The sequence below is a fragment of the Hyperolius riggenbachi genome, chromosome 7 (assembly GCF_040937935.1).
Source record: "Hyperolius riggenbachi isolate aHypRig1 chromosome 7, aHypRig1.pri, whole genome shotgun sequence".
Taxonomy (NCBI): domain Eukaryota; kingdom Metazoa; phylum Chordata; class Amphibia; order Anura; family Hyperoliidae; genus Hyperolius; species Hyperolius riggenbachi.
The window spans coordinates 170,541,448-170,560,201 of record NC_090652.1 but is presented as its reverse complement, the minus strand read 5'-3'; the positions used below and the strand labels follow the sequence as shown (position 1 = coordinate 170,560,201).

General features: G+C 46.6%; 1 protein-coding gene across 2 annotated transcripts in view; it reads left to right on the top strand.

Annotated features, from left to right (window-relative positions):
* ARPC1B (actin related protein 2/3 complex subunit 1B) overlaps positions 1-18,754 on the top strand; it is a 151,197-nt gene that overhangs the window by 58,503 nt on the left and 73,940 nt on the right. For both annotated transcript variants that reach the window (XM_068244878.1, XM_068244877.1), the window contains exon 2: positions 7,056-7,121. In XM_068244878.1, the coding sequence (XP_068100979.1) occupies positions 7,058-7,121 (64 nt within the window). In that variant the 5' untranslated portion in view covers positions 7,056-7,057. The remainder of the gene's footprint in view (positions 1-7,055; positions 7,122-18,754) is intronic.

The window sequence follows — 18,754 nt, the reverse complement described above, 5'->3', positions numbered from 1 at the left end:
AAAATAATTCTTGGCATAATGTCCCACCTAAAGAAAGCCTAATTGGTGGCGAAAAGAACAAGATATAGTTTATTTCATTGTGATAAGTAATTATAAAGTTATAGACAAATAAATGGAAGGAGCGCTAAAAGGTGAAAATTGCTCTGGTGCTCAAGAGGTAAAACCCCTCAGTTGTGAAGTGGTTAACCACTTCCCGACCGCCGTATATACAATTGGCGGCCGGGAAGTGCACCCCGCAAGGACCGCCATAAAGACAAATGGCGGCGGTCCTTGTAGGGGCATGGGCGGAGCGATCGCGTCATCCGTGACGCGATCCTCCGCCTCCGCCTGGCGCCGCTCACCCGCCGCAACATCCCGCCGGCCATACGGAAGCGCCGGCGGGATGTTAACCCGACGATCGCCGCATACAAAGTGTATAATACACTTTGTAATGTTTACAAAGTGTATTATACAGGCTGCCTCCTGCCCTGGTGGTCCCAATGTCCGAGGGACCACCAGGGCAGGCTGCAGCCACCCTAGTCTGCACCAAGCACACTGATTTTTCCCCCCCTGCCCCAGATCGCCCACAGCACCCATCAGACCCCCCCCTGCCCACCCCCAGACCCCTGTTTGCACCCAATCACCCCCCTAATCACCCATCAATCACTCCCTGTCACTATCTGTCAACGCTATTTTTTTTTTATCCCCCCCCTGCCCCCCTGCTCCCTCCTGATCACCCCCCACCCCTCAGATTCTCCCCAGACCCCCCCCCCCCCCCCGACCCCCCCCCCATGTACCGTATGCATCTATCCCCCCTGATCACCTGTCCATCACCTGTCCATCACCTGTCAATCACCCGTCAATCACCAGTCAATCACCCCCTGTCACTGCCACCCATCAATCAGCCCCTAACCTGCCCCTTGCGGGCAATCTGATCACCCCCCCACACCAATAGATCGCCCGCAGATCCGACATCAGATCACCTCCCAAATCCATTGTTTACATCTATTCTCTCCTCTAAACACACACTAATTACCCATCAATCACCCATCAATCACCCCCTATCACCACCTGTCACTTTTACCTATCAGATCAGACCCTAATCTGCCCCTTGCGGGCACCCAATCACCCGCCCACACGCTCAGATTGCCCTCTAACCCCCCCTTATCAATTCACCAGTGCATTAATTACATCTGTTCTCCCCTGTAATAACCCACTGATCACCTGTCAATCACCTGCCAATCACCTATCACCCATCAATCACCCCCTGTCACCCCCTGTCACTGCCACCCATCAATCAGCCCCTAACCTGCCCCTTGCGGGCAATCTGATCACCCACCCACACCATTAGATCGCCCGCAAACCTGCCGTCAGATTACCTCCCAAATGTATTGTTTACATCTGTTATCTTCTCTAAACACCCACTAATTACCCATCAATCACCCATCAATCACCCCCTATCACCAACCGTCACTGTAACCTATCAGATCAGACCCTAATCTGCCCCTTGCGGGCACCCAATCACCCGCCCATACGCTCAGATTGCCCTCAGACCCCCCCCCCTTATAAATTCGCCAGTGCATTAATTACATCTGGCCTTCCCTGTAATAACCCACTGATCACCTGTCAATCACCTGCCAATCACCTATCACCCATCAATCACCCCCTGTCACTGCCACCCAACAATCAGCCCCTAACCTGCCCCTTGCGGGCAAACTGATCACCCACCCACACCAATAGATCGCCCGCAGATCCGACATCAGATCACCACCCAAGCGCAGTGTTTCCATCTATTCTCTCCTCTAAACACCCACTAATTACCCATCAATCACCCATCAATCACCCCCTATCACCACCTGTCACTGTTACCCATCAGATCAGACCCTAATCTGCCCCTTGCGGGCACCCAATCGCCAGCCTACACGCTCAGATTGCCCTCAGACCCCCCCTTATCAATTCGCCAGTGCAATATTTACATCTGTTCTCCCCTGTAATAACCCCCTGTCACTGCCGCCCATCAATCACCCGCTGTCACTGCCACCCATCAATCAGCCCCTAACCTGCCCCTTGCGGGCAATCTGATCACCCACCCACACCAATAGATCGCCCGCAGATCCGACGTCCGATCACCTCCCAAGTGCAGTGTTTACATCTGTTCTCTACCCTAAACACCCACTAATTACCCATCAATCACCCCCTGTCACTGCTACCTATCAGATTAGACCCCTATCTGCCCCTAGGGCACTCAATCACCCGCCCACACCCTCAGAATGCCCTCAGACCCCAGCCCTGATCACCTCGCCAGTGCATTGCTTGCATCTATTCCCCCCTGAACAGTCATTTTGAGACATTTGGTTTCCAGACTACTCACGGTTTTGGGCCTGTAAAATGCCAGGGCGGTATAGGAACCCCACAAGTGACCCCATTTTAGAAAAAAAGACACCCCAAGGTATTCTGTTAGGTGTATGACGAGTTCATAGAAGATTTTATTTTTTGTCAAAAGTTAGCGGAAATTGATTTTTATTGGTTTTTTTTCACAAAGTGTCATTTTTCACTAACTTGTGACAAAAAATAAAATCTTCTATGAACTCGCCATACACCTAACGGAATACCTTGGGGTGTCTTCTTTCTAAAATGGGGTCACTTGTGGGGTTACTATACTGCCCTTGTATTTTAGGGGCCCTAAACCGCGAGGAGTAGTCTAGAAAACAAATGCCTCAAAATGACCTGTGAATAGGACGTTGGGCCCCTTAGCGCACCTAGGCTGCAAAAAAGTGTCACACATGTGGTACCGCCGTACTCAGGAAAAGTAGTATAATGTGTTTTGGGGTGTATTTTTACACATACCCATGCTGGGTGGGAGAAATTTCTATGTAAATGGACAATTGTGTGTAAAAAAATCAAACAATTGTCATTTACAGAGATATTTCTCCCACTTAGCATGGGTATGTGTAAAAATACACCCCAAAACGCATTATACTACTTCTCCTGAGTACGGCGGTACCACATGTGTGGCACTTTTTTTTACACCCTAAGTACGCTAAGGGGCCCAAAGTCCAATGAGTACCTTTAGGATTTCGCAGGTCATTTTGCGACATTTGGTTTCAAGACTACTCCTCACGGTTTAGGGCCCCTAAAATGCCAGGGCAGTATAGGAACCCCACAAATGACCCCATTCTAGAAAGAAGACACCCAAAGGTATTCCGTACGGAGTATGGTGAGTTCATAGAAGATTTTATTTTTTGTCACAAGTTAGCGGAAAATGACACTTTGTGAAAAAAAACAATTAAAATCAATTTCCGCTAACTTGTACAAAAAAATAAAAACTTCTATGAACTCACCATACTCCTAACGGAATACCTTGGGGTGTCTTCTTTCTAAAATGGGGTCATTAGTGGGGTTCCTATACTGCCCTGGCATTTTAGGGGCCCTAAACCGTGAGGAGTAGTCTTGAAACAAAAATGACCTGTGAAATCCTAAAGGTACTCATTGGACTTTGGGCCCCTTAGTGCAGTTAGGGTGCAAAAAAGTGCCACACATGTGGTATCGCCGTACTCGGGAGAAGTAGTATAATGTGTTTTGGGGTGTATTTTTACACATACCCATGCTGGGTGGGAGAAATACTTCTGTAAATGACAATCTTTTGATTTTTTTACACACAATTGTCCATTTACAGAGGTATTTCTCCCCCCCAGCATGGGTATGTGTAAAAATACACCCCAAAACACATTGTACTACTTCTCCCGAGTATGGCGATACCACATGTGTGGCACTTTTTTGCACCCTAACTGCGCTAAAGGGCCCAAAGTCCAATGAGTACCTTTAGGATTTCACAGGTCATTTTGAGAAATTTCGTTTCTCCTGTGTCAGAGGCTCTGCCTCTGACACAGGAGACCTGGGTTCGAATCTCGGTTCTGCATGTTCAGTAAGCTTGTACTTATTCAGTAGGAGGACTTGGGCAAGTCTCCCTAACACTGCTACTGCCTATAGAGCGCGTCCTAGTGGCTGCAGCTCTGGCGCTTTGAGTCCGCCAGGAGAAAAGCGCGATATAAATGTTCTGTGTTTGTTTGTTTGTTTGTAAAATGCCAGGGCAGTATAGGAACCCCACAAATGACCCCATTTTAGAAAGAAGACACCCCAAGGTATTCCGTTAGTAGTATGGCGAGTTCATAGAAGATTTTATTTTTTGTCACAAGTTAGCGGAAATTGATTTTAATTGTGTTTTTTCACAAAGTGTCATTTTCCACTAACTTTTGACAAAAAATAAAATCTTCTATGAACTCACCATACTCCTAACGGAATACCTTGGGGTGTCTTCTTTCTAAAATGGGGTCATTTGTGGGGTTCCTATACTGCCCTGGCATTTTAGGGGCCCTAAACCGTGAGGAGTAGTCTTGAAACGAAATTTCTCAAAATGACCTGTGAAATCCTAAAGGTACTCATTGGACTTTGGGCCCTTTAGCGCAGTTAGGGTGCAAAAAAGTGCCACACATGTGGTATCGCCGTACTCAGGAGAAGTAGTATAATGTGTTTTGTGGTGTATTTTTACACATACCCATGCTGAGTGGGAGAAAGATCTCTGTAAATGGACAATTGTGTGTAAAAAAAATTAACAAATTGTCATTTACAGAGATATTTCTCCCACCCAGCATGGGTATGTGTAAAATTACACCCCAAAACACATTATACTACTTCTCCTGAGTACGGCAATACCACATGTGTGGCACTTTTTTGCAGCCTAACTGCGCTAAGGGGTCCAAAGTCCAATGAGCACCTTTAGGCTTTACAGGGGTGCTTACAATTTAGCACCCCCCAAAATGTCAGGACAGTAAACACACCCCACAAATGACCCCATTTTGGAAAGTAGACCCTTCAAGGTATTCAGAGAGGGGCATGGTGAGTCCGTGGCAGATTTCATTTTTTTTTTGTCGCAAGTTAGAAGAAATGGAAACTTTTTTTTTTTTTCTAACAAAGTGTCATTTTCCGCTTACTTGTGACAAAAAATAATATCTTCTATGAACTCACTATGCCTCTCAGTGAATACTTTGGGATGTCTTCTTTCCTAAATGGGGTAACTTGGGGGGTATTTATACTATCCTGGAATTCTAGCCCCTCATGAAACATGACAGGGGGTCAGAAAAGTCATAGATGCTTGAAAATGAGAAAATTCACTTTTTGCACCATAGTTTGTAAACGCTATAACTTTTACCCAAACCAATAAATATACACTGAATGGGGTTTTTTTTATCAAAAACATGTTTGTCCACATTTTTCGCGATGCATGTATACAGAAATTTTACTTTATTTGAAAAATGTCAGCACAGAAAGTTAAAAAAATCATTTTTTTGCCAAAATTCATGTCTTTTTTGATGAATATAATAAAAAGTAAAAATCGCAGGAGCAATCAAATAGCACCAAAAGAAAGCTTTATTAGTGACAAGAAAAGGAGCCAAAATTCATTTAGGTGGTAGGTTGTATGAGCGAGCAATAAACCGTGAAAGCTGCAGTGGTCTGAATGGAAAAAAAGTGGCCGGTCCTTAAGGGGTAGAAAGCCCTAGGTCCTCAAGTGGTTAAGGACCATTGTGAGACCAAAACATATCAGTGACCTGGCTGTGTGTGTTTTATACTTGATTCAATAAAGAGGGCTTGCATATTGGAACAGCATTGTGTGGAACCCACTTTCTTCTTGCAGTCCTATGGGTCTGAGTCACCTGGGCTCCACACTGCCTGAGTCATAGAGGACTAGCGGATTTCACCTTTGACTATCCCTAATCTCCCCTGTAAATGTTAAACTTTTCCTGATGCCATCCCTACCCTTTTAATCCTAAACTATAAAACTAGGCATCCCTTACTTTGTCCCTAATCCTAGTCCTAACAGAATACACCATTTGGTACCAATCTTTTATCTTCACTATCTGCACAGAATTCAACCCACTGACCGAAATATTCAGGGTTGGCATTTCCCCCATGTAAACACTGAATACCAGCTCTGGAATACATTATTATTATTTGTTTATTGTAGTTAGTGTTACACAGGGCCAGCAGTAACATGGGATTAAACTGGGTAACTGACCTGTGTCCAAAAGCTTCTTAGAGGGTTTCAGAAGTCACAACCACAACAGGCAATTGGTTTAAAGGAGGTGGAAGTGACCGGCCATATTTAGTGTGCAGAGGGTATAGCGGGTCTTACTACATATTGGACAGCTATAACCACAGTATGTTGAGTGCAGAAGCTTTGCAAGCATTGTATATTGAGGATGGGAGGTTTCCGTACTGGGCAGTTATGCTGGAGTGGCCACATGGATTTTATTTACAAAGCGCTTTATGATTGGTATTGAGTGCAATTTTATTTCTTTTTTATTCAAATAAAGAGATTTTATGCTATATGCAATCCTTTCCAAATTGTATAGATGATGGTGTGATGCTGAGGGCAAATGCAAGATAGTGGATGCCATCTAATGCGCTGAAGCTGGTCTATCATATGGTGTGATTAGAGCAGGTGCTGGTGACGGTGTGTGTGTGTGGCATACACAATGGGCACAGCACTATTATCTGAGAGATACCACAGAGGGTGTCCTGGTGCCAGACCATTACGTTTTGAGGATAATGCACTAGGACTGTCGCCCATGTCTTTTGTGGTTTTTTTTTTACATGGATGCAGAGGGGAGCAGTCTGTGAAGAGAAAACTTTGGAACGTGGGACCTGTGTGCTAATATATTATTAAGGCCATCGAGGGGTGATATTGATGTTGCATACTCTGAAGCTAAAAGAAGATATATATTCTATGGGTTTATAGATAGACTGTTGAGCGCTGACATTTCCTAAAGCAGAGCTAAGCAGGACAGTGTTGAAACCCTGGCATTCATTTTTTACAGACTGCACAAAATAGATGTTTCAATGTCAATACAGCATTAAGATTCAAGTGGCCCCACTAAATTGTGTTCAGGGCTTAATTCTACCCTAAACTGTCTCTGTTGTATGTGTAACTGTAGCCTACACAGAACATTTTCAAAGTTAAATATATTAAGATAAGAAATTAACATGTTTTTCAAATTAACTTTTTTTTGTTTACATAGAAATGGCTTATCACAGTTTTCTGTTGGAACCAATCAGCTGTCATGCTTGGAATAAAGATAGAACTCGTGAGTATTTCTGTTTAACTGTCCTGTGTACCTTTAGGAAAGGAAAATAGCAACACATTCTTTACCAATACAATCCTGGTGATCTACCTGGTCAGGCCTAAAGGTGGCCACACACAATACAATAAAATGATCTTATTTTATGGCAATTCAATAAAAACGGATTTCCTGAAAAATTGAACGTTTTTTTTTTATTCAAACAAGAAATCCTATCGGATTTCCCTTTTCAATCATTTTTTTCATAATTGGGGAAAAATTTCACATATATGGGTGGTACATTGGTCAGATATTTCAAATGTTACAATAAATCAGAAAAATTGATTGTGATCCTTGAATTGAAAATAAATAAATAAAAAATTGTATGATGTGTGGTCACCTTAAAAGTGGCCACACACCATTCAATGAAAAGATCCAATTTTACACCAATTTGATAATTGCGATTGGTTGTCCCGAAAAATCGAAAGCTTTTTTTATTTTTCATTAGATCGAGAAATCTGATTGAATTTCCCGTTTTTATTCAATAAAAGAAGATTGGGAGTGTTGGATTTTTTAGATCAATTTTTATCAATAATTTCTTTCATAATTGGGGGGGAAATCAATGTGTGTGGTACATTGGTCAGATTTTTTAAATGTTACAATCAGGCTAAAAAATATATTACAATATATTATAATATATTACAATATATATTACAATTATATTATAATATATTACAATTATTACAATGAAAAGATAGTTAAAAAATTGTATGGTGTGTGGCCACCTTAAAGGTGGCCACACACCATACAATTAAAAGATCCAATTTTACACCAATTAGATACATTTTATCAGTTGTCCCAAAAAAATTTAACTTTTTTTTTCATTCATTTGAGAAATCTAATCGAATTTCCTTTTTTTTTTAGTCAATAGCAGAAGGTTGGGAGTGTTGTTTTTTTCTGATCAATTTTTATGAAAATTGAATGGTGTGTGGTAGATTGTCAATTAGGTACTTGTAGACCAAGATGGCGCCCACGGAGGTCGCCTCGGTCACATGGCTCCAGACTCTTGTATAGTTTTTTTGTTAGTTTTAGTTAGTTTTAGTGTTAGATAGTACAGGTTTAGATAGATTTTTAGTTTTAAATACAGGATCCGTGTACAAGATCCGTGTACCTCTGACTGCCGCCTCCGACCACCGCTGGGGGCTGACCATCGCTGGGGCTCCTGCCTCCGGACGAATCTCCCAGCCGCAACTTCTCCTGGCTGCCGCAGTAACCCCAGCCTTCTCCATTCCGACCGCTGTCCTGCTGCCCGATGCTCCTCCGGCTCCATCACCGGCTGCGCTCTACAGGCTCCTGGCTCCATCACTGCCTGCCGCCGCTCCGGAGGACTTCAGCGCTCCCAGGGTCCGCATCCCCGGCTGCGCTCTGGTGACTACTGCTCCTGGCTCCAGCACTGCCTGCCGCCGCTCCGGCTGCGCTCTGGTGACTACTGCTCCTGGCTCCAGCACTGCCTGCCGCCGCCGCTCCGGCGGCTCTCTGGTGACTACTGCTCCTGGCTCCAGCACTGCCTGCCGCCGCTCCGGCTGCGCTCTGGCGACTACTGCTCCTGGCTCCACACACTGCCTGCCGCCGCTCTGGACGACCGCCGTGCTCCCAAGAGCCGCATCCCGATGACTGCTCCGGCATCCGGTTAGCTGCTCCTGGATCTGCAGCACCTCTCCAGCTTGCTCCCCATCCCGCGGCAACGTGTAACCCACGTGGCCAGGCCTGCCTCCTCGTGGCCCTGCCCGCACTCCAGCCACCTGGTGACCCTGGAACAGCATCTCGTCTGGGGAGGGGGGGGGGCAGCACCTTGTCTGGCTTGTGACGGAGTCTCCGCCAAGCCCGGTCTGCACTCCTCCATCCTGGGAGTCTCCACTCTGCCTGGCCTGTCTTCCTCCATCCTGGCTGGTGAAGATGCCTCCACGCTGCAGTCCCTTCAAGCTCGGCCTTACCCAGTGTGCCCACTGCTGCTGATAAACCTGCAACCTCTTCCAGAGGCTGCATATCCTGCCCTGCGGCTGCTTACCCTGCCCTTGGTGAGTCCTGCTCTCCCTACTGTGATCCTCTGTCTGATTGAAATAGGCTGTGGTGTGCCTGCCCCATACCACCTGTGCCCGCTCCATACCTGCGTTGTGCCTGCTCTATACCATCTGTGCCTTGCTAAATACCACCTGTGCCTGCTCCACATCATCTGTGCCTGCTCCATACCATCTGTGCCTGCTTCATCTCTTGTGCTTAGCCTGTGCTGTGCTGCCCGCTCTTCCCCATCTATTTGTACCATAGACGGTGCTGTCTGTCTGTTCAATACCATCTAACTGTGCCATAGTCTGTGCCTCGGCCCCATATCATCTATCCGTGCCACAGTCTACGCTGTGCTGCCTGACTTCTCCACTCCATCTAAGTGGGCCCTGGACTGTGTTTTGCTCCCTGCCCCACACCATCGATACTGTGCCAGTGCCTGTGCTACGCTGCCTAAACCACGTACTGCCCACTCCACACCTTCTAGACATCTTGGGCTGCTTACTTACCGGGCTACGCGCACCAGACCATCTACCGTGCCACGCACCGGGCTGTGCCGTCTGCTCCAGTCCACCTATTTGTGCCCCACACCGGGACGTGCTGCCCGCCCCATACCATCCAACTGTTGTGCTGCCTGCTCCGTACCACAGACTGTTGTGCTGCCTGCTCCGTACCACAGACTGTTGTGCTGCCTGCTCCATACCACAGACTGTTGCGCTGCCTGCTCCATACCACTTGCACCATATCTGTGCCACAGTCTGCGCCGTGCGGCCCACCCCACGCCCTCTGACTCGTGCCACGCACTGTGCCAGGCCGCTGCCTCTTTCCTACCTCCATCTTCTGGTAGCCTCTTCACTGTGCTGCCCGCTTATCCCACCTACCGGGGCCACACACTGCGCCACCTACTGAGGAAATTGGACTATGAGCGCGAAACGGACCGCCACCCTCTCCAGAGAAGCCCTTCTTGAATGGGAACCCCCGGACAGCCCCAACCCAACACCGGGCTCTCCCCTGTGGGATGCTGTCACTGCACACATCGAATACCTCTCCACCAAGCGAGCACCAAACAAGCGCCGCCACAGAGGAAGGAGGGCGGGGGCCCAGGTCCGACTGAAAAGGAAAGGCCTACGCTCGCCTGTCCCTGCCATCCTACTAGCAAACGTCTGCTCGCTCCCCAACAAACTGGACGAGCTGCTTCTCCTTCTCGACAGCAAACCCCAGATCAGCAAGAACACCCCTGTTCTCTGTTTTACCGAGACCTGGCTGTGCGAAAGCATCCCCGACGACTCCCTACAGGTACCAGACTACAACCTCCTAAGAGCAGACCGTGATGCAGCCCTCTCTGGGAAAACGAGAGGCGGCGGAATCTGCTTTTACATAAACACCTCCTGGTGCTCCAACACCACCACTCTCCACAAGGCCTGCACCCCAGACGTTGAGCTCCTTGCCATAAACTGCAGGCCCCGGTACTCTCCCAGGGAATTCTCTTCCCTTGTCCTCGTTGGGGTCTATATTCCACCCGATGCATGCTCCAAGTCCGCCCTGCATGTACTCAGTGACTGTATCTCGCGGTGGGAAACAGCCCTCCCAGAGGCCCTGTTCATCATCTTGGGCGACTTCAATAAGGCGAACCTTCGGCACGTGAGGCCCCTCTACAAGCAGCACATCACCTGCCCTACCAGGAGCGGTAACACCCTGGATCACTGCTACACGGTTCACAAGAACGCCTACAAAGCCACCCAAGGAGCCCCCCTGGGAAACTCTGACCACAACACAGTACACCTGATCCCCTCCTACAGGAGGCTCCTAGAGACTTCAAAGCCCATCACCAAAACCGTCAAAAAATGGACTGCAGACGCCAAACTGCAGCTCCAAGCTTGCTTTGAAACCACTGACTGGACGGCTCTGGAGGCACCTACCCTTGATGAATGGGCCGAGAACATCTCCTCCTACATCACCTTCTGCGAAGAAGCGTGTATCCCGTCCAAGTCCTTCAGGGTCTACCCCAACAACAAGCCCTGGTTCAACGACAGGCTTCGCCGACTTCGGAAACGCAAAGAGGAGGCGCACAGGTCTGGCTCCTTAGAGGAATTCAGAGAAGCTAGGCTCGCCCTGAAAAGAGAACTGCGATCGGCAAAGAGGGCCTACGCTGAGAAGCTGGGGCTCTGCCTCCAGTCCACCAACACACGGGAAGTATGGAAGGGCCTGAGAGCAGCCACAAACTTCAAACCAACATCCCAAACGGCGACCCCGAGCCCTCGACTGGCGGAGGAGCTCAATGAGTTCTACTGCAGGTTCGAGCAACATTCCAACCAGCCCGTAGGCAAATCCACATCGACCTCTGACGTACTCGGCGCCCTGGCTCCTAGCGCTGTTCGGGAATCCGAGGTACTCCGGCACCTCCAGAAGCTGAATCCCAGGAAATCTTCCGGCCCGGACGGAGTGTCGTCTGTCTGCCTGCGAACCTGCGCCGATCAGCTAGCCCCTGTGCTCACCTCCTTGTTTAAGCAGTCATTATCTGATGGTACAGTCCCCTCCTGTTTCAAGAGGTCCATAATTGTACCAGTCCCAAAAAAAACAGGCAGTTCCGAGCACAATAACTTCCGCCCAGTGGCCCTAACCTCTAACATCATGAAGCTCCTCGAGCGGCTGGTCCTTGCCCACCTGAAGAGGTCCACAGACGCCCTTTTAGACCCGCTCCAATTTGCATATAGGGCAAACAGATCCGTGGAGGATGCCATCAATGTCAGCGTGGCACACATCACTGAGCACTTAGACAGGCCGGCCTCCTATGCCAGGATCCTGTTCCTAGACTTTAGCTCAGCGTTCAACACGATCTGCCCTGACATCCTGATCACCAATCTGACACAGCTCGGAGTTGATCCCACTCTCCGAGCATGGATCAAGGACTTCCTGACAAATAGAACACAACAGGTGAAGCTCGGCAACTATTACTCCAGCATTCGAACCACCAATACTGGGGCTCCACAAGGCTGTGTTCTGTCACCTCTACTGTTCTCCCTTTATACCAACGACTGTATCTCATCCGCTGACTCTGTGAAGGTCATCAAATTTGCGGATGACACCACCATTATTGGCCTAATTGGAAGCAACGGAGAGCATGAATACCGGAGCGAGGTCGAGAGAATATGCAATTGGTGCAGGGAGAACAACCTAGTTCTCAACACAGCAAAGAATGTTGAACTAGTTGTAGACTTCAGGAGGAACCCTCCCCCCCCCTCGCCTGTCCTCATTGGAGGAACAGAAGTTTCTATAGTGTCATCGGTTCGGTTCCTCGGCACGACTCTCACCAATAATCTGAAATGGGGGCAGAACACCACTAAAATTCAAAAGAAATCCCAACAGAGGCTGTTCTTCCTGCGCCAACTGAAGAGATTTGGCATGCCACGGGAGCTGCTGGCCAGCTTCTATACCGCCACCATAGAATCCATCCTCTGCTCCTCAGTCATTGTTTGGTACGCGGGTGCATCGGCCAGTGATAAACATAAACTGCAAAGGGTCATAGCTGATGCAGAGAGAATCATCGGGTCTCCTCTTCCACCTCTTGATCTCCTCCACTCCGCTAGATTGAGTAAGAGGGCCACCATGATCTCCCGTGACCCCTCTCACCCTGGCAGCCACTACTTCAGGCTCCTCCCGTTGGGCCGCCGCTTCAGGACTATACCATCCAAAACCACCAGGCGGAAGAACACCTTCTTTCCCCAGGCCGTTCGGTCACTGAACTCTGACTTTCCCCAGTCCGGCCTGCACTCATAATTGCCGGGTCGACAGCTGGTCCCCGTCGCTGCCTCCTCTGTATATCTGATTACTGCATTTCAAATTGTATGTGCTGTTGTATCTGTCTATGCCATGTGTACCACAAATAATTCCGATTATGGCTCTTGCTGTACTTGGCGAAATAAAACTGATTCTGATTCTGATTCTGATGTACAGACCCAATCCATTTTTTTCTGAGTTTTCAATTATTTTATTTATGATTTTGGAAAAATAGAACATATGTGTGTGGTACATTGGTCATATTTTTGAAATGTTACAATCAGTCAGAACAATTTATTTTTATCTGGTAAATAAGTAATAAGGATACAAACCAGGCAATCCAAACGTTAAAATCACTATTACATTTCTTGTTGATAAATGATTCTTCCCCAGTTTACCTAACTCTTATTTGGTACACCCAAAATTTGGCACGCAAAAAGGAAGTTGCAGGGCATGCTAGGTTGTCCTTTTTGCTTCTCTACTTTCCCCTTAGACTTAACCAATGCGGCCTGATTGGCTGAGGCCTCTTTCCCTCCTGTTTTCCCCTCCCACACCTCTGTTCCTCTCTGATTGGCCAATATTTCTCATGCTGAGACAATGCACTTTCTATAGTGAAGGGCGGGCAAATAAGGCAAATAAGGCAAAGGAGAGTAAGCCAATCAGGATTGGCTGAAAAATAGCCACAGTTACAACGGGAAATGCTAAGAAGGAATTTTTTTTTTACTGTAGAAAAATCACTAAAATCAAAATGTGGACAGTGCAATACATATGTTATGTAAGTAGAGCAAGTATTTATCTACTTATATATGTGGGTTTTTTTTCTAAGATGGTTTGGCTGACAGCTCCTCTTTAAGAACAGTAGATAGCATAAGTGATCCTGCAAACATGGCCTGTATTTATGGAAAATTGCCTGCTATTCAGTGGAAAAAGTCTGAAGAACCAAAGGATAAAAATTCTACGTTGCTCCGAAGAGGGCTGCAAAACATCACTCTGTCATTGTCATTAGTAAACAGGGGCGCCATGGAGTACTGTGTATTTTTGCAAATGCGCAGAACTAATAGTGTTTATTAAGCATAACTAGAAATTGTTTTTTGTGTGTGAATTTGTACATTTAAAAACCTAGAGTGTAAAAATGGGCACGAAATATCGGAAATAGAATATCGGTAACATATTACCGATACTGATAATTACATATTATCGATAACATATTATACTATCACTCTCTGTACCCTAAAACTCACATGAATCGTTCTCTATGCCTAACACTAACCACCCCCCACCAATTCGTATTATTTACCCTCTCCTATTTTTGCCTAACACTAACCATCATAAAATAAAAGACAAAAATAAAAAATGAGGGTTTTCAGGCTCGGTAATCATAAACAAGTATAAAATGTAGCATTTAATTACAATTCTCATTAATAGTCAGATATGAAAAACATCACAAAAGTCCATAAGTCTTGCAATATATAACATAGATGGCGTAACACACATTTTGCGGCCCTTAGTGTAGCTGCTTCTCTCTGTCCTGCTACCAGGGATAGTGAGATAGAATCTGGCATTAAAATCAAAAATATGTATATAAAAAAATTACATCTAGATTCATAACACTACTTTATTAATACATGGATATACAATCAGAAGGTTACACACTTAGTGCGGCGAGCAGCTCAGCCTCAGACCCACCCCCAGTCTGTGGCAATTATACTCTATTACTCTGGGTGATGTCAGTCCCTATGTTAGAGCATGAGCATTGGACAGAAGGAAGGGCCAGCTGATCTCTTGTCAACTCCCAGCATTGCCAGCTGACTTCAGCCACACACCATCTGAACCCCATAAACCATGCTGTAGCCGCTCCTGACCTGGGTAAGCACATTATTGTTATATATCAAGAGGCCACACTTAAAAGGCTTGAGGTAACTATGCTGCTAATATTCTCTCAATCATACAGCGCAGCATTGCTCTGACATTTTAGTTGCTTCAGTCTTCCTACAGATGAACGTTTAGCAACTGCTGATCATTGGTACCTTGTACCTACATCACCTAACCTCTGCCACAGGTACTATGTTTGTGCTGTCATTTTGTTTTGCTCTCTTTTGTTTTTTTCAAATTGGCCATTTGGATGATACTCATACTGGTCTTCCTATATTGGGATGTTTGATCTCCTCCGATTCACCAATCGATTATAAATCTATTGTAGATTTGCAAAGGGTATTTCTGTGGTTTTTCATCTATGTTTATGAGCTTTTACTATGGACACTGATCTAGGTTGAACTCCCTGGTATATCATGATTCACTATGTGCTGCTACTTGGGAACTTAGTTACTATACTTGACCTTCTTTCACTTGCTCTGATTGGTTTACAGATCCTTCTGTCAGGCCCGTTTCTAAGCCTGTGCAGACAGTGTGACTACCCTGAGCGCCAGGCGGAGAAGCAGGTGTGGGGGGGGTGCAGCGGTGGGGGAGAGCGGGTATAGCACTCAGCCTCTATCTTCTTCCTGTCCTGGCTTCTGTTGGCAACAGCACCCCCTGTGATGACTTGACCGCATGTCATCACAGGGGGCGCTCTTACCAATGCGACGGCTCCCCGGACAGGAAGAAGTAAGAGGCTGCGTGCGGGGATCGAGTAAGGTGAGTTGTAGCACTATACCCGCTCTCCCTCGCCCCTATGCTGGAGGCACCTACCTATCTAACCTATACTGGAGGCACCAACCTATCTAACCTATACTGGAGGCACCAACCTATCTAACCTATACTGGAGGCACCTACCTATCTAACCTATATTGCGGGCACCTACCTATCTAACCTATACTGTGGGCACCTACGGATCTAACCTACACTGCAGGCACCTACTTATCTAACCTATACTGCGGGCACCTACCTATCTAACCTACACTGTGTGCACCTACCAATCTAACCTATACTGTGGGAACCTACCTATCTAACCTACACTGCGGGCACCTACCTATCTAACCTATATGGGGAACCTACCTCTCTAACCTATATGGGGACAACTATACTGGCTACCTATGCTGGAGGCACCTACCTAGCTAACCTATATGGGGGCACCTACCTATCTCGCCTATACTGGGGGCACCTACCTATCTAACCTATTTGGTGGCAACTATACGGGCTACCTATACTGGGGGGACCTATAACTGGCTACCTATACTGAGGGCAACTACACCTGGCTAACCTATACTGCAGGCACCTATACCTGTCTCCACATGGGGGGGAGATTTTTCCACCCTCGCCCTGGGTGCAATTTAGCCGAGAAACTGCACTGCCTTCTGTTATTGTGTCTGGCATTCTATAGACCTTTGTATCCATTTTTTTAGTTACTATCACTTGGTACTGACACTAGATTAGCATTACCAGAGGATTAGAGCACTGAGAACATACTTGATGTGGGTTGTATACTAGATCTCATATCCTGTGAGTTAAACCATATTATGGAACATATCACACTGCTTTCCACGGTTTTGGAGCGATAACATACTAAGTTAATTATTTTTTTCTATGTTTGATACTATAGATGTTTTTAATAATCCTCAGTCATAAATTCTGGAATCTACAACAACATGCCTCTGAAGAAGTGGCTAAGTTAAGAGCCGCAAAATGTGTGTTAGGCCATCTATGTAAAATTTTGCGTAACTTATGGACTTTTATGATGTTTGTAATTTTGGATTACTAATGAGTATTGTAATTACCGTATTTTGCACCGTATAAGACGCTCCGGAATATAAGACGCACCCAGGTTTAGAGGGCAAAAACCAGGGAAAATACTAAACCTGGTGCGTCCATATTCCAGGAGCGTCTTGTACATGTCCTTCTGTGTGTCCTCATGTGTGCTCCTGTGCCCCCCATGTTTCCTCATGTGCCCCCATGTGTCTTCCTGTGCCCCCATGTGTCCTTCTGTGTCTCCCATGTGTCCTGTGTGTGATCATGTGCCCCCATGTGTCTTGCTGTGCCCCCTCATGTGTGCTCCGGTGCCCCCCATATGTCCTCCGGTGCCCCCATGTGTCCTAATTTGCCCCCCTGCCTGAGTCTCCTGGCCCCCCATGGAGTGTCAATAGTGGCGGCAACTTACCTTTGGCAGGCTCCCACGCTGATCCTAGATCATTGCACTGCCCCCCGCTAGCCTCCTCTGCCTCCCCCCTCCTTATCTGGCCCCCCCAGGTGTAGGAATAAGTAGCGGTAGCTTACCTCCGCAGTGCGCCCGCGATGACTGCAGACATCCGTCTTCCAGGCACTTCTCGCTCTAGTGACCAGCTTGAACTGATGACGCGCAGTTCAAAGCCGGTCACTAGAGCGAGAAGTGCCTGGAAGACGGATGTCTGCAGTCATCGCGGGCGCACGGCGGAGGTAAGCTACCGATACTTATTGCTACACCCGGGGGGGGGGGCCAGATAAGCAGGGGGGAGGCGGAGGAGCCTATCGGGGGGCAGCGCAATGATCTAGGATCAGCGTGGGAGCCTGCCAAAGGTAAGTTGCCTTATCTGATTGTCATCTGGAGTCGGATGGGAAGGAATTTTTTTCTCTTTTGGGGCTTATTGGACCATGCCTTGTAAGGGTTTTTCGCCTCCCTCTGGATCAGGGATATGTGAGGGAGCAGGCTGGTGTTGTATTTTGTTTTCTGGTTGAACTTGATGGACATATATCTTTTTTTCAACCCAAATAACTATGTAACTATGTAACTAACCATCCCCCACTTACTCCTAACACTCCTCTACCTATGAATAAAACTAACCACCTCCACCTACTCTTAACACTAACTGTCACCGATCTATGTCTAACACTAACCCTCCCCAATCTATACCTAACACTAATGGACGTCTGCCATAGGCACCCATGTAAAAAGCCGCTATCAGCAGCCACAAAAATAAATCTGGATGCCACAGGCACATGATAAAAATGTTTTCTTTTTCTAATTGATTGTCCGGTTGCCACCTCAGCTTGATTTCTTAGCATGCCCAGCGAATCATTGTGTTTGTGGTGGCACATCTGCAATTCACACCTGGGTCATATTTACAACATTAACCTCCTGATTTTACTATGATTGCATAAATCTATACTTGGACACCATTTTCAAATGAAAACTTACTTAACAAACAGTATGTTTGAGTCCATGCTTGTGGGTGCATATGGCTCACAGTAGGAGATCTGGACACATGTGCAGTACTGTAATCTCCAACTATTACAGTACTGCCTAGTGACCACCAGTTAAAGTGGAGCTATCAGCCATACTATCTCACATATATAAGTAGATAAATACTTGCTCTACTTACATAACATTGCACTGTCCACATTTTGATTTTAGTGATTTTTCTATAGTAAAAAAAAAAAAAAAAAAGCCTTCTTGGGATTTTCCATTTTGTCTGTGTCTATCTTGAAGCCAATCATGACGTAATTTCCTCCCTTACTCTGTCAGTGTATCATCGCTTGCCCCACTCCCACTCTTCAGACACTCCCACAACTAGCTCTGCAGTAGAAAGAAATAGAGGTGTGGGAGGGGAAAGCAGGAGGGAAAGAGGCTTCAGCCAATCAGGCTGCATTAGTTAAGTCTGAGGGGAAAGTTACGAAGAAAAAAAGAAAACCCAGCATGCCCTGCAACTTCCTTTGTGCGGCAGATGTACCAAATAGGAACCAGGGAAATTGGGGAATGATGTTTCATGGAGAAGTAAAATAAGAGTGATTTTTAACTTTTGAATTGCCTGGTTAGCATCCTTATCGCTTGTTTACCAGATAAAAATAAATAATTGATTTTATGCCTGACAGTTACTCTTTAATAGCTGGTGATATTCCTGCTACTGCATATGAAG